The sequence below is a fragment of the Armigeres subalbatus genome, unplaced genomic scaffold (genome assembly GCF_024139115.2).
Source record: "Armigeres subalbatus isolate Guangzhou_Male unplaced genomic scaffold, GZ_Asu_2 Contig779, whole genome shotgun sequence".
Taxonomy (NCBI): Eukaryota; Metazoa; Arthropoda; class Insecta; order Diptera; family Culicidae; genus Armigeres; species Armigeres subalbatus.
In genome coordinates, this window is record NW_026943566.1 from 50,572 (window position 1) to 67,997 (window position 17,426).

The 17,426-nt window shown below is 38.3% G+C and overlaps 1 protein-coding gene across 1 annotated transcript in view; it reads left to right on the forward strand.

Moving 5' to 3' along the window:
• Positions 1-1,744: 1,744 nt before the first annotated feature.
• Positions 1,745-17,426, forward strand: part of LOC134204638 (protein nubbin-like) — a 49,098-nt gene continuing 33,416 nt past the window's right edge. Inside the window, exons 1-3 of the mRNA XM_062679426.1 lie at positions 1,745-2,042; positions 2,126-2,419; positions 3,085-3,943. Of these exons, the coding sequence (XP_062535410.1) occupies positions 1,745-2,042; positions 2,126-2,419; positions 3,085-3,943 (1,451 nt within the window). The remainder of the gene's footprint in view (positions 2,043-2,125; positions 2,420-3,084; positions 3,944-17,426) is intronic.

The following is a 17,426-nucleotide window of genomic DNA, read 5'->3' on the forward strand; positions in this document are numbered from 1 at the left end:
AAATTTTTGGCGTCCTATCATGCACCATTTATTTGAATCACTGACTCTATTCCGCCAAATGACCTACATATTCGGCCGTATTTTGGTCAAATGAGTTTCGGGGGGCCCTCCTTAGCCGTGCGGTAAGACGCGCGGCTACAAAGCAAGACCATGCTGAGGGTGGCTGGGTTCGATTCCCGGTGCCGATCTAGGTAATTTTCGGATTGGAAATTGTCTCGACTTCCCTGGGCATAAAAGTATCTACGTGTTTGCCTCATGATAAACGAATGCAAAAATGTTAACTTTGCTTAGAAACCTCGCAGTTAATAACTGTGGAAGTGCTTAATGAACACTAAGCTGCGAGGCGGCTCTGTCCCAGTGTGGGGATGCAATGCCAATAAGAAGAAGAAGAAGAGTTTCGGTCAGATGGTGACCCTTCCCCGAATTCGACAATCCACCGGTCACCAATTGAAGTGGAAAAATATGAGCAGTGATCTGAAACATACAACGAGTTGTAGGAGTAGTGCGGATTACGCAACTCCCTTCCTCGGAAACTGGTTGACGCTTTCGAGGGAGTATTCCATCGCTAAAGAACTCGTTGTCAGAGTTGTAGATCCGCAGCCGGGTACTATCTGAGTTGTTCATGATCAATGTTATTGCATTTACCGTCGCACACCAACGAGGAAGGCAAAAATAGTACCGTCGTCCGGGGTGACAATGGGTCAAATGGGGGTGAGAATGGGTCACTGTTTCAACTGCATAGAATGCTTGTAGAATAGGTTTAATACTTCTGAGGACAAGAAAACAGATTTATAAGAGACCTTTTTAAACGATTTTGTTTTGCGACCTTTAGACTGTCGGTGAGGCCGCTGACCCATTCTCACCCCCAGACCCATTGTCACCCCCGATGGCGGTAGCAAAACGTTTTGTACTTGCTACCAACAAACGCCAGAATGCAAGTCAATGTAGGGAAGATTTTTTTCATTGAAAAAATGTTTCTTGTTTTTGTTAGAAGACGAAATTGAGTCATCCGTTAACAATCTCATTAGCGCACGAAACGTCTTATTTTTTTCAGTCAGAAAACCGTTATGTCTGTCTTCGCATACAGGATGATAACATGAATATTATGTAACTCAAAAAGATACATAAGTCAAAATTAGCTTCGATAATAATATTTAGTCTGAATACTGTATAATTATCGATAATGAATATTGAAAGCGAAGTTCTGAATATATGTAACTCCCAAATTTTAAGTTTATAACACTATCGAAGACACAATGCAAAATGTATGACACATGATCGCGACACCGTTTGTGATTCCCCAAAATAATTTCTCATCAACTTTAAAAAAAATCTTTTTTATTTACACGACTTTTGTATTTCATCCAGTTCTTCACCAAGTATTAATTTGGAACTGTTACCTTTACCGGCAATATGATGTTATGTTGTCACTTCAGATTTTTAAATAAAATTATTTAGTAAATGTCACTCCATCTGGTTGAGTTCCTAGAAAACATTCTGGTCATCATTACATATCAACATTCGTTTTCGCCAACCGACTAACGCTTCCTACGACATTAAATTTTCCCCACTTTTTGGCCACCGTAATTAAATATAATTGTGACTAATTACGAGTTTTTGAAATTTGTCAATTTTAATTTCCGTTCCTTAATTACGACATTTACGATTTTCTACGCCTTGTCGTTGTCACGGGTCGTTCATCGTCGTCGTCACCGTCGTTTTCGTCACCGCCGCAGTTTTGTTCATGACCGCAACACGACGAATCAGCTCGTACCACTCACTCAACCATCCAATCAGCCCAGCTCGACTCACACCTTCCTCTATATTCTCTTTCCATTTGCAGGACCGTGAAAGAAGTGATAATTGTAGCCGATCAAACAGTCCACTGGACGAGTCAAGCCGTGCGAAAGTAGCCGCGGCGCTACGAAGCCGCGAAAAAATGTCGCCCCTATCCCTGCCGACGGGTGGATCCCCGGTAACCAACCAGGCGGCAGCTGCTGCAGCTGCCGCCGCTGCAGCCCAGGTGCATCTAAATGGAACTAGTGAGTACATATCGAGTTCTAAAACCACCCTTCGTAAAGAACTCCACTATGGTCTACATGAGTCATACTTTTTTCGTCCCCAGTGCAAGATATGCTGAACCTACAGAAGCTGCAGAGTTTGGCGCAGCTGACCGGAGGAGCGGGAGTGTTACCAGGGCTAGGACTTCCGACGGCTGGTTTACCGTCGGCGCTACTTAATAATTCGCCACTCAATCTAAGTCTAGGAGCGCAAAGCCATTCTCCTGTGATGGGGGCACTGGGGGCCGCCTCACAACCTCTGACAGCTGCAGCTGCCCAAATGCCTCAAATGATTCTAGCGTCTGGACAGATTGTCCAAGGAATTCAAGGGGCCCAACTGCTCATACCAACGTCACAAGGTGAGTCAACATCAACACTGGAAGGCATTATGAAATTCCGTAAAAGGGAATAAAAATTAATAGCTTTTTTTGTATTACAATTTATTATTTAAATCGAATTGAAACAAATTATGTTATGCCATCTTGCCATTGGAACTGTTCTAGCATTTTTCATTGCTTTGGGCAAAATTCATCATAAAGAAGCCATAGAAATCATTTAGCTCATTTAGAAAGTTTTAGTATTATTGTTAGTAAAAGCAAAATCACCATGCAAATTTAGTAAAAGTAATCAGTAAACAAAAGCCAGTTTTGCATTTTAAGAAGACAAATTTTATCATTGTTGCATTATGAATATAGAAAAAAAAGTGTTATAATGCCAAAATATTCTAGAACTAAATCAATATTACTGAACTTGTGTCAATTTTTACCAAAATGTCGTTTACATTTTTTTTGTTATTCCTTCAGTTAGGTTAAACTTTGATCAATTTATGCTTCGAAATGTGGCTCAATTTGATTTTTAATTCAAATATTCATTCAAACTTCATATCGCATACCCTTTTACTCGGCTCAAGTGCGATTTACGTTTGTATCTGCTTTCATCTCTTATCCGATATTAACACCAATTTCCCATTTGTTTTTCTTCCAACCCCACCAATTGGTGCCACTGCTCATGCACACACGCACAGGAATCGCCACCCAAACCATCCTGACAATCCCCGTGGGCCAACAGGTGATATCAAGCATGAGCAGCGAGAATTTATTGCAGTGTTTAAATTTTAATACCGTCGCAAGCAACAACTTCAACGATATGTTGAACCAATCAAGCCACCACCATCATCATCCGCATCATCCGAGCAATGCGGCGTTTGCGGCAGCGGCTGCAGCGGCCGCCGCGGTGGCAACCCGCGAGTCCCCCGTCACAGTCAATAGTGCAATAAATACCACCAGTCTACTTACGAATCAACTGGCCTTGGCCGCAGCCGCCGCCGCTAATAGCAATCATCACCATCACCACCAGCATCAGCATCAGCAACAGCAGCAACAACAACAGCAGCATCAGCTCCAACAACAACAGCAACAGGCTGCACTTCATCAATCGCAGCAGACGAAACATCTGCACCTTGGTCTCCCAGCGGGCCTACCTTCGTCGGCGTCATCTTCTTCGACGTCATCGGCCATTCACGTGGCGGACAAGTTTAAAAATTTATCCACCCACGAAAAGACGCCATCCGAGCGGTCCACCCCGGAGATGCGCATCAAGCTGGAGTCCCCAAAGGTGCCGTCGCCCATTACTCTCACGCCCCAATCGCGACCACCCAGCAACAGTTTTGCGTCGGTTTTCGAGAAATCGCCACAGATGAAAAGAACTTCCTCGCCCAGCATAGCGGCATGCAGCGGAAGTAACAGCAGCACCGGCAGCGGGGGCAGCAATAGCAGCGTCATAAGCGGGCTGAGCAGCGGCGGTAGCATCGGTCACGGGCAGATTCACGTGGCTAAGAATTTGACCAGCCCGCACCATTCGCCGTCGGACAATGCGATCAGTAGGTGAGTGTACGTCAAAATTGTTCCACATTTTGGTGATGGTATTTCAGTTCAGGGTGGGGGTCATTTGATTTAAAAATAAAGAACCACACAAATGTAGCACAAACAATGCATAGAGGCCGTCACATATTGCATTTTATCTTATTTTATTGTTATCTCTCAAGCTTCATTTACAATCAGTCCGTTGTCGGACTATGATTGCTTTTACGCAAATTTCAAAAGGATTTGATGTTTCAAAATGATTGTAACTACCGTATTTTTTCAATTGGTGACTCAGATAGGAAATAAACCGTAAGACACTGATGTTGCTATTTCTTCATCTTCTTCTCATTGGTATTATATCCACCACTGGGCACCTTGCAGAATAGTGTTTGTTTAGCACTCCCACAGTTATTCCTACGAGTTTACTAAGTCAAGTTACTATGTTTGCATTCGTGTGTCATAAGGCCAACACAATAATACATTCAGGCTCAGGAAAGTCGAGAAAACTGGGAATCAAGCCCCACTGCCTTCAACGTGGCCTTGTTGCTTTGCAGCCACGCATCTTCCCGCATAGTAAAGGAAGGCCCCACTGAACACTGCGATTAACATTTTTCCAATATCGGAATTCTATTACAATCGGAATTTAAACCATTATGTGTTGTGTGTTGCATTTAAAAGTAAATTGGAAACCCACCCCCTAAGGATTATTTGAATTAACAATACGAAACCCTTAATATCCACCCAACATTCTTCGGAATTTCGGTTTTTATGAAAATAATTTGCTTGGATTGTAAGTACATACTTAAAAATGAGTAGTGTAAAATGTGAAGTGAGCAATGAGAAGTGTGAAATGAGGTGTGTGTGCAGGGATGGAATGCTCCTCAGAGCAAATCAGGAGAAGAAAAAAAATGCTCACTGCTCTCGACACACGAATCTTTGCTCTTCTCTTTTGTACTTTTGCGTTTCTCTCTTTTTCGGGTTGCTCCGAAATATATTCATTTCTCAATGATAACTAAATGGTTTGGCTCAATGAGGTGAGGAAAAAGTTGCTCATTGAGTATCTTTGAGCCTCTTTTCTCGAAGGACGGAATTGGTGGTGGCGAATAAATTTATGATAATTAGTTGGCTAATCTAAAGGGTAGCCAGTAGGTAATTGTATTTATCGTGTTTGTTTAGAAAACAATTCAATCACTGTCATAATGCGGGTTAAGGACTGCTTCATTTTATTTTTACACGTTGAAGACATTCTCTTGAAACAGCTTAGTATATTTTAATCAAAATTGAAGCAGTCGACCAAATCTTGTATTTATCGGTCAAAATGGTTTACACTGGGGTTATGCGGTTTAATAAGACCGATATGCAAGATTTCTTCAACAATCGATTCGGCTTGGGCTCCGCTGTGTATTCAAAAAGTTTGCAAATCTGGTGGGGGGAGCTGGAAAACTGTCTAAATACAATATTATGGCCAGTTGGGAGAAAACCACCCTACTGTCATCGCCTATCTCCCCAATGGGGAAAAATGGTGGCTAGCATCTCTGGGGTTAGCGCGAGGTGGGCCCCACTGACAATTCAAAATTAGTAAACAAAAACATCATTTCAGGACTAGTTTTCTGTGATGGAGTAATTGTTGTTAAGCGATTTGAATAAATTTATTACTATTATTGTTATGTACCACGTATTCCGTGCCGTGAAAAATGTGTTCGATTTTCAATTTAATTGTAATAAGACCGTCATTCAACACAACACGGTTAGTACGGTGCAAACCAAATTTGAATATTTGGTAACAATATTGTATCCGAGAATAACGCCCACAGCAAAATAATAACGTGAATTTTATGCTGGAGCCAGAAGCATAGTTCTAGAGTGCTTTGAGAATAGGTCGTATGTGCAAAAGAGAGTCTCTCTTTGCCTCCATTCTCTTTCGATTATTACAGATCTATAATAAAGTTTACTTCAGATTTCTTGGCAGATATCTAAAGATTATAGCTTTGTCTAGCGTTCTGAAGTGAAAATGTGGCAAAATATGCTAAATTAGCTTATGTACAAGCGAAAGAGAGCGTGAACAAAGAGAGCCTCTCTTTTGCACATACGACCTATTCTCAAAGCAATCTAGAGTTGTGTGTCATCCGGCTGGAGAAAACCCAATGCGATCGCACATAAAATGATCTAGAGTGCGGCGCTGCAATGAACACAACAATTGACAGGAATGAAAAATAATACAACCCCGAGCAAGCTCGGGTACGTTCAACTAGTCTCTATATATAAAAATGAGTTTGCATTTCCTTTGAGGCAATATAAATCACGAACGAGTGGATCAATTTACAAGATTCTCTCAGTAATCGATTCGTCATGGGATCAACTGTATTTGTACATACTAATAGTTGATCAACTTGCTGGGGAAAGTTGGGAAGTTGTCTAAATGCAACGGGACACAGTTGGACGAGTACCACGATGGCAGTCAATATGGCTTCCACGGGTCACCCCCACACCTCCCGCACTCCTCTCCCACCAACATTCGAATGCATCGACCAGCATCGAACAAAACCAGCAGTTTCGTGCCAATTTAATTGCCGTCCGCGGTTTTTTGGTTTATCACTGCACTCCACTTCTTCTCAAAGGGCATTGAAAAAATCATTTTTTTACACACTTCTCCGCACATGAGCAGCCCGAAATGTTGATGGAATGCAAATGAAACATCACTTTATGAAATCAGTCACTTGTTTGACGCGAAAACTTAATATAAACTGCTATTTTTGTTCGAAAAAACGACTAAAAACTGATCGCGGAGCGAATGTAAACACCGGTACCGATAGCAGCAAACTAATAAACAGGGTGGCTCAAAACTGATTTTGCTCCGCCGCGCTCAGTCGATTATGTTTCATATTTTGGGTGTCGTTCGCTGGTTTCGTTCGGTTGGTTTTGAATAGGGGCTTACCGTGCTCAGGTCGTTTCAGGTTTGTATGGCAGTTGATATGGCGAGGTTGAATTTTACATTATTCTGATTGTGGCACTCCGTGATTGGGCGCTGGTGAGGGGGAGACCATATAACTGGATGAAATTCAAGAGCTTTAACTACTTAGACAATGCATATTAAATGGACGTTCCAATAGTTGGGAGTCGATTTTTAACGAGGTTGCAAATCTTTAGCATAATAATAAAGCCCCAAATACAATGTCGGCGGAACAGAAACGGAAACGGCAAATTTGACAGTTAGCCCATATATTTTCCGTCAAATTTGCCGTGTCCGTTCCGCGGACATTGTGTTTGTGTAATTCAACAAAATAGTCAGATTTTTTCTGTGATACATATCTATCTCACCAGGAGCAGATACTTCATACAAAAAGTGTGACATGGGGATGAGCGGAGTATAAAATGCTATTTCAACGGATCTTTCCTAAAGTGCGTTCAGTGAAGTCTCTGGAATGTTGCTTTCAGCTATGTGGGTTCTCTTTTCGCCAGCGTTTGGAGGGGAGGCGCTGTAGCCAGTGTAATGAATGGTTTAGTTTCCCATAATAGTTTTCAAACAAACTTAAATCGGCTTGTTCTCAATCAGTTTTTGTTCAAATCGGCTTTTGGAGGACACTCGTAGCATGGGACAGAATCAAGTGAGCGTGGTGGAAATGGGTCGTTTTTTGAACCACCCTACAAATATTCTTTGTTTTTTTCATAAATACGACACCAATACTGCTACAGTATATGACAGTTTGTATTGTACCAATACTCTCAAAGCTTTGTTTGGTACTCAACCCACCTTCACCTTAATAAGTTCTGAAGAAAGCCATCAAACTCGAGCTGAAATCGATCAAGAGTGCGACGCCTCAATCAACTAAATGATTGACAGATCAAAAATAAAACCCGAGAGAGATCGGACAGTTCGTCTAGTATAAGATAATTTCGTCAATAATCTCTTTGCACTTCAAATTGTAATTGCTAACCAGATAAATGTTAAATTGCCTACATCAAGCTGCCTGTTGCTTAGAAGCAGTAAATAATTAATGTAAAGATAGAATGGTGTTCATTTCTACCCGTTCATGGATGCTATATACGGTCCCTATTCTTAAGCAGACCTTACACGAGGCATATATTGACAATACTTTTTTCGTCAAACTTTTCATCAAACTTTTCTTCAATATTTTCACTGATTAGCCGGCATGGCCGTAGCTGAAGAAAAACTCAATTTTTTCTTGAAATAATATGAATCAAATAGCGGTATAACGCACAAAACACGCACACACTCAACCGTCATCGACTCCTGTGGGCAAACTGCGGGGGGAGATGAGGGGAAATATTGAAAAGAATATCAAACTTTTCTGATTTCCCTCAATATTTACTTCAATATTTTGGGTTCGCACTCACACGATCAATCTTTTTCTTCAATAATCAAGAGTTTGTCAAACTTTTTCCGTCGTGTGGGGTCTGCTTTATGCTGGTCTCATAAAAGTACGAATGTGTAAGACTGTTGTGCGGGTAGCGATGGTATGACAGAAGTGTGCTTTCATTTAACTGTACGTTCAGTTGGAAAGACCAACAAAAATGATGCTCCTCAAAGAGGCTCATTGAGACGAACGGTTTCTCTCAAAGAGAGCCGCTCCTCATTTTTCCCACAACGAAGAGCATCTTTTTTGTATGTTTTGATCTTATCCGTGAAATGTTGTTGCTCACTTTTGATGAACTTTTTTTTGCTCATTGAGCTCATTGTGCGAGCAAATGCCAAGCCTGGTGTGTGTAGTGAGAAGTGAGAAGTAAAAAGTGAGAAAACAGAAGATCGTAGTGAGAAGTGAGAATCAAGAAGTGGCAAGTGAAAAGTAAGATTTTACGCGAGATGAGAGATGTGAGACATGATAAGTGAGTAAGAGTGAGTGAGTAAGAATCGAGAAGTGAGAATTGGGTAGTAAGATGCAAGGATGTTATCGATCATTTAACAATCCGGGTTCGGTCATTTTGAAGTTTATCAACAACTCATTCCAGAGGCTGAATTTCAAAATGTGTTGTATGTTGTAAATCTAGTGTAAAGGTTTTTATACAACACTGCCTAAGAGTTCGTTTTTTTATTCCACTAATAACGGAGTTACAGCGCTAGTTGCAATAACTTATACTAAATAATAACACATTCTTTATCAATTAGTTTAAGTTACTTGGTAACTTAGTTTAGGTTAATTAGTTTACAAGAATCTCTCCTGATTTGAGCTCGTACAAAATTTAGGGGGGTGGAGGGGGTACAGTGAATAACACGCTTTTCCATGGAATGGCGGTATGGGTAAAACAAATATTCACACACTTAATTTTTTTCGCCGAACTCGGTAAACGAATTACCGAATTCTCAGCAGCTGAGCTCTCGGTAGTCACCTCAGTAAAAACATCGCCTTTTTACCGACTGCTCGGTTCTGTGCGCTCGGGTACTCGGTAAAAAAAGTACCGACGAATCTTTATTAAAAAGAACTGGACTCGGTAATGAAAATTACCAACAAATTTCTCAATATTAAATAAAACATGAAGAAAAGTTTTAACTATTATTATTTTTGTTTTTATTTAAAATTAGATGAATTATAATAATATACACACTTTGATAAGTAAATTATCTTATAAAAACTATTAATGGCTGCTTCTCCTTTTGCAAGCTGCTACACTTCCTATCGCAAATCTATCGCATTCCACTTATGTTGTCTTCACCAGCTCTTTGTAGCACTGGAGTTCCGTAACACATTCTGCAATGTCGGTAACAGTCTCACAAATTTTCTCAATTGTGCTGACAATGGCATGAACGGGTATTACATTTTCTCAGTTGAGCTGAAAATTCAAAGAAAAGCTATTTTACAAACGACGATATTTTTAAATACTTCACAAGGATATTATCTTGGATATTGTTCATATTATAGGTACATTTTTCACTGGTTTTGGCATGGAATCAAGCCACAGATTATCTCGAATATATTTTAAAGTAAGTAAAGGGAGAACTATAAGTATGGCGCCATATTGAACGTCACGTAACCCCCGTCGGATACCGAGACCGCGGTAAATATGCTATCGTACGCTCAGTAAAACATATGTTTTTACTGAGTGGTCGGTATTTTGTTTTTTACAAGTGTTGGCTGATTTGGATTACCGAATTGGTCGGTTATTTTCACTACCGATGTTCAGTATAGGACTGTAAAAGGTCGTGATCGTCATAAGATAGCGAACAAAGTGCCTTTTTCTATCTCAGACAACCGAATAAAAATAAAGTGGACTCTATGATCAATTTAACATAAATAGCAGTCGTGGAAGCAATTGGTGCTTTATAATCTATTTTTATAGATATATGCAAAGATCAATGATTAGTTGATAAATCAATCATATTCCTTTAACCCACCGAGTTTAAAATGGAAATAAACACAATATTACAAGCAGATATTGCACATTTTCATGCCATTTCACGGGTTTTGAAATTTTTCATTGAAATTAAAAAATTCCCGCACTGCGTAAACTTTTGCTCTTAGAAGTCCTTCAAGAAGTCATAATAATGGGACGTTCTTTTTTTGGTTAGGTTTGAAGTTGTTGTTTTTGAAATGCTAATTGGTAAAACGCCATTTGGCCGAATGCCGTTTTTTTTCTAATGCATCTATTTGAGGTTCGTTTGTTTTATATAAACAAAATTATCATAATATATTGGTGTTTTTCGCGCTTTTGGCGAGCTGCGTACTTTGTTCTCGTAGATGCTCCTTATTTTTTGTATAATTCAAAATATCCTTCCGCTCATACCACAACTGATTCGTTTTGTTTTCAAATACTAGTTTCGTTGAATCCTGTTCTTCTTTTTCTTCTGCCTCTTCTTCTTCCACAGAAGAATCTCTCCATCCAAAACTTCGATAGCTACTTCTTCGATTACTTCATCATTTATACCTTCTTCATACTACTGGCTTTCGCTAGCTATTCCAGCGTACGACAATGTCGACTTTTTGAGTTTCCCCTTAATCCGTTTGTCTCGCAGTGGACATGCATCTCTTGTCCTGCCCCGATGCCCCATGTTGGCCTTATGATTTACGATTTCCAGCGACTGCGGTATTTCACGTTCTACATCGATAAAGACACCTCGTACTTACTTGATACTTGGTGGATTTTTTTTTCTACCTTCTTTCTTATCTCATGTTGCTTCCTGTTTCCCTTTTCTTTCTTCTTTCTTATTTCTCCCGTTTTTATTTTTCATCTTCCTTCTTTCTTCCTTGTTCCTTTTCCCTCTTGTCTGTTCTTCTTCATTTCCTCCTTCCTCATCCTTTTTCTGTCTACTCAACATATCGCTCAAAACTTTCTCTTACTTTTCATTTCTCATTTCTCACTTCGCACTACTCACTTTTCATTTGTAACTGCACAAATCTCACAACACAGTACTTACTTCCATTCCTCAGAACTAATTTCTCACTACTTTAAATTCATTTTGAACATCTCATTTCTCCCTCCTCAGCATCATTATTCACTTTGAACATTTTACTTCTCACCTCATTTTATAAAGCAACAAATTTTGACTGTATTTGTTTAACGGCCACTTAAGCTTGCAATATTACAACGAGTTTATTATTTACCCGACGTATTGGCGTTTGTTTTTATTTTCGGAGAAAATATTTCTAATGTTTGTCGTCGTATATTTAGTCCAACGGTTCAATATGTATGTTCAAGTTAGACTAAACACAACGAAAAACAACAGAAATATTTTACCCTCATAAAAGACACAATTCTTATGCCGAAACGGTGGCAGATCATTTGGCATAAAATCGTTTGGCATAACGCCGTTTGGCATGTACAAACCGATTTCGTAAAAAAACGCAAAATATTCAGGCTTTTTTTTATCAGTTTAAAGAAAGTGGATATATGATCCCTTCTTTCGCATATTTCTTTTGCCCGGCAGAACGTAAATGAAGATATGACTCCTTCTTTCATTTCAGGCATTACGTTCTCTCCATAATCCGTTCAAAAACAGCTGAATTATTGGCTCTTATTCCTGATCTCTTCTCATGATCTCAAATTTGAAACTTTGGAATGACCCTCCTATCCTACCAAAAGACGTAATTCCACGTAAAAAAAAGTGGCTGAGTCACAGAATGGTTGACGTTAGAAAAATCTCCGAAAATAATAGAACACAACCTCTCAAAGCCGTATTTTCCCCCATATCAAGGAAGAATACGGACATTACCGAAAAGTGGCACATAGTGGAGCTCACCAGGACAATAAAAATCTTATTCTTGAGCCAAAGCATGTCAGCATCATCTTTGCCAACGGGTACTTAAGACTCGTCGAACGTTTCGCAGGAGTTTTCGAACGCTTTTCCAACTGAATAGAATACTTTCTTAGACTTTTCGACAACTCTTCGATAATTTGAAAACACTGTCGTGTGTAAATGTTCATCCGATACTACTTTTTAAAATACTATTTCACGACAAAAAAGTTAGTCTCGTAAGATTGTTTTATTTTCCGGGAAATTAGTATTTTATTCACCGTTAAAATGAAGCTCTAATATGGTCCCTTCTTTGAAGGAAGCCATTTGCAGAAGGCAAGAGTGGATATGACTCCTTCTTCCAATGCTGGCATTTGCTCGATTTAAGGCAAGGGCCCTCCTTAGCCGTGCGGCAAGACGCGCGGCTACAAAGCAAGACCATGCTGAGGGTGGCTGGGTTCGATTCCCGGTGCCGGTCTAGGCAATTTTCGGATTGGAAATTGTCTCGACTTCCTTGGGCATGAAAGTATCATCGTGCTAGCCTCATGATTTACGAATGCAAAAATGGTAACCTGGCTTAGAAACCTCGCAGTTAATAACTGTGGAAGTGCTTAATGAACACTAAGCTGCGAGGCGGCTCTGTCCCAGTGTGGGGATGTAATGCCAATAAGAAGAAGAAGAAGAAGAAGGCAAGGGAAGATACGATGCTTTCTTTCAAAGAATGCATTTTCCCAGCAGAAAGTAAAAGACGATGTGCTTCCTTCATTTAATTCAGGCTCGATTCATAAAGCATATGGTGCCTATGGTGACTATGACTAAGCTCGACAAATAAAAGTAAAGTCCGTATGTAGAGCATATGCGACTCCTTATAAAAAATATTTTTCATAACACATCAGCGAATAAGAATCCTTTTGATAATAGAAGAGAAATAATAGAGTTTTCCAGCATACCCTTACATAATAATAAAATAAGGCCGATACAAATATTTAAAAACAATTATGTTTTTTCTTGCCCAAAAAAATTTTTTTTGAGGGACATCAAAAAATCGGGCAATTTTGAGGATTTTCAAAACATTATTTAACAAATCCGAGGAGTTTTATTGATTTTTTCCATTTTAATCTTTATTTTTTATTGTTTTGAGAGGGGGGCGGGCTTGGCCTTTAGGAGATCAGTAAGGCATAATTGAAATTAAATGTTTGTAATGGCCTAAATAAAACTGGAAAATAAAAATAGCCATCAATGTCAACTAAATTCAAAGCTGATTTATCTTGCTAGTAGGTGTGTCCAGATTTGACATATTTCCGTTTTTACAGGAACCTTATTCATTTTGCTTTTGTTGCATCTCAGGGCTGGTAGCGATAAATGCTTTTCAAAACAGTGACTTTACTGACCAACGTTGACGAAAAAAGTGACCAAATAGTGACTTTCAGTTGTAGAAAGTGACCAAACAAACCCAGTTTTTTTTACACGGTTTGGTTTTAGTCGATTAAGACCTTCTAGCGTCAAATAAACAATGAGTTAACCCCATTACGAAAATCACAAAAAAGTAAAGACAATTCACGTGGCATTTAACAACTGTGAAAGTTGAGGTTAACCAAGAAATTAATCAATTCCAGCCGCGTAAAAAAACATGAGTGTAGTGACTTTTGTATAAAGTTTATGAAAAGTAGTAAGCTACAAGCTGCATCAGCATTAGCATTCCTTCATTGTAAACTAGTTGTTCTCATGTTTTTCTTTTGAAATCCTCATGTAGAATGTTATCACAAATCATGAAAAGACAAAAATAACTAAGCCATGAGGTTTACTACTCCTGGCCACGCTCGTCCTCACCGTAGATATAGAGAGCGGACGGAACTTACCAAGAGGTCACCGTTGTAGCCTCATAAGAACCACGGAATTGGATATTGAGAAAGGTATTTGTTGTGTCCGCCAGAATCTAGAAAAGTGACCATTTATCTCGTGACACATAAGGTAAAGGTATCTACCTGGCCTCCATGGGAACAGGAAATGAGTTACAATTTGTTACACCTATTATAATAATTAATTGATTAATTTATTTATTTAATTATAATTCATCTGACAACTTAGTCTTAATGAATGAAACTAAAACTAATGGTTTCTATAGTAGTGACCTCTTCACCCTATTTTTAAAACATTCGGGTGCTTCGCAAAAGACAAAAAGCTCCTCAACCATTGTAAATGCCCTGATCATTGCAGAGACTGGTTCGTGGTGTCCAAGTAACGTACGATGAAAACGATCCTGCATCAGTGATCGTTGTCGAAGAGGTCGTTGATTGGCACGAATATCCAGTAGCCCGAGTAACCGAGAGTTTGAACAAGGATTTTAAAGCAAGTTCTACAGCATATAAAATGCCGTAATTGATTCCAACACACATAATGATTTTAACTCACTAAGCTCAATTTTTTTCAAGTAGGATCCACTGTTTAAAGAACTTTAAGAAATCAAAATTATAAATAAATTTTCATAATAAGACTTTTCTAGTACTATGTGTTACTTAACACATCGATTTAATCACAAAATTAAATATAGTTTTTAAGATGTTGAACTAGAAACTCCAGGATTTGTAGTAAAATATAATTTCTAAAACGGGGGATTTTGGAAAAAAAAGCCATAAAAAGATAGGGAGCTTAAATGACATACAATCTTAAGTGAAACACATCTTCCAAATAATTAATTTTTCTGTTTCATTTTAGATTTTTCCTAATCAAAACAATTCATTCACCGCCAGATTAGATATTTTAGGAATAAATAGAATCCTTTTATGAAATTATTTAAAAAATATTTAGCAAAAATGCACGGTCTCCCCCACTTGGTTTGTTTTTTACGCACGGACAAAACATCATCTGGCCTGTGTCATTTCTTCTGACATATCTTGCTTCTCAATTCCGTTTTCAAAACTTTTATTGGATCCCAAAGGATCGCAAGGTGGATTTAACAATCATGAACGTACTTTCCATCATCAACGCCCTACTATTGCTCAGTTTTCTCCCTGCCATAGAGAAACCTCGATCCATATCGGCGTTATCATGTGATGCAGCTCAAGCTGTTTTTACTATCATAGTCACCGGAAGGTATTAAAGCTCACCGTTTCTCTTAAAAACAGAAAAACTGGTTAAAATACTCCTCAATTCTATACTTTGTACACGGATCAGCACTTCGCATTTCGATAAATTACATTCGTGATAAAAAAAACCCATATTAATCCACCTACAGTGAGATATTGACCCTTCCTTAGTTATAAGGATTTTTTTTCCAGACTCCAGTATTTAAACCGAGATAAAACTACTCAGCTTCCCACGGTGATTTACCGTGAAGGTAACATAAAAATTGCCTACCCAAAGGCGGATGTCATGGGTTGAATGAGCGAGATTTTTATGGTAGTAAATTTCAGAATTTGCACACTTACGCACACATACATGCAGACAAGTGATCTATTAGTGTCTCAAAACATGCTCACATTTGCTATCTAGCTTCCACTGAAGATATTTTTGAAATCCCTTTCAATTTTTACGTTTTTTGCTTTTCTGAGAAGATTTTCTTGTACATGCTTCTATATGTTCCTAAATTAAAATCATTTGTTTCTTTGAAACAAATCTGAAAAATAGGCATAATTCCATGTCATATTATTTGTTATAATTATATTTTCAATGTCAAAGTGTATTTGTTTAAAATACCATACATTTTATTTATTAATTCACGAGATTTCTTAATAGATCAATACGTAACACACCTGCGTAACGCATACAAAGTGAAATTATAGACACTTCCGAAGGAAGGGTCAAACACATAGTTGACCTGAATTAGAAATAACCTGCCGATTTTCACAACACATTTGGAGCTTTTTGGCACTTTTTGGCATAAATTTTTCAAATTTTATGTATTGTATTGGTTCTCGACAACGATCCGACGGGCACAACAAGGTGGAAGATAACTTGCGGACCCTCCATAGACTGCGTTGTTGGCGACGTGTAGCCATGGACCGAGCCGAATGGAGAAGACTCTTATATACCGCACAGGCCACTTCGGCCTTAGTCTGAATAAATAATAAATGCTACAAGATTTACATTTGATTTGGTTGACAATGTTTGATTGACGATCGGTACTGAATTGGTTTTTATTCCGAACATTTTTACAATCAGTGGTGCTAAAATAGTGATTTTAGTGACCATTTCCGAAAAATAGTGACTTTTGTATTCAAATACATAGTGACTTTTTAATGACTAGACTCAAAAAACATGACCAAGTCTCGAAAAAATGACTCGCTATCCCTAGTAACATTTTGGTTTTATGGTGGTTTAATAACATACTTGAAGAGCAAATTATCGTCTTTAAGAACGTTATAAAACTTAAAATGTTACTTGGGATCAGCCCTGATTGTTATATGCAACATAATCCGAGTTCTTACAACATTAGTCAGAAACTTGGTCAATTGTTAAGAAGAGACTAAATGTATGAAAATTATATACACATACAATGATAATGTGGAAAAGAACGATTAAGTCAACATCGAGGACTGATCGATTTTTATAATGTTTACACAAATGCAATGAATTTGGCTCCGTTATGCTCTTCGATTCTTGAGCTTATTTTATCTAATTATTTTAGTACAAAAAAGTTAAGGAAAAAATCAAAATATGAAAAACTTTGGCGATGCTCATTTTCGGTCTTAAGAATATCACTACACGCCGTGATATATTTTTTTCGTCACATTTTACGGACAGAGAGAACGAGAGAAATTTGGGTTTGAAGTGTCCGCCGAGGTAACTAGAAGTATGCCGGAAAAGCAATCTCAGGAACAGTAAAAAGTATCACTCGATACTTTATATTATTAAATAGCAATTTTTAACTGTTGTGAGCAGAGATTACTTGTTTTCGTAAAGTTGACAAACAGACGATAATAGAATTAATGATAGTGATCTTATTTAATTGAAGTGCTGGAGAAAATATTCGAAACACGCACTATTGCGTCTTATTGGGAATGTTTTTGGATCAACGTACATTACTTAATCTCAATTTATTTTTCCACATTTTCGACGTGAGCGTGCATTATTCTGCGAGGCTCCTAATTCTGCACTCATTGAAACTAAAACATTTTTTCAAATTTTATTTACTATTATTAATATATTTACTTACATGTCATCAAAAAGTTGGGAATTTATTTCACCTGATTATTTTTTCACACGGGGGATGCGTTCCGTGTAAAAAAAACACAGTTAAAAATTTGAAAATCCGTGTAAAAAAAGTTTTATTATTTCTCGACGTATCATGCAAAATAGAACAACCCTGCAAAAAAAAAT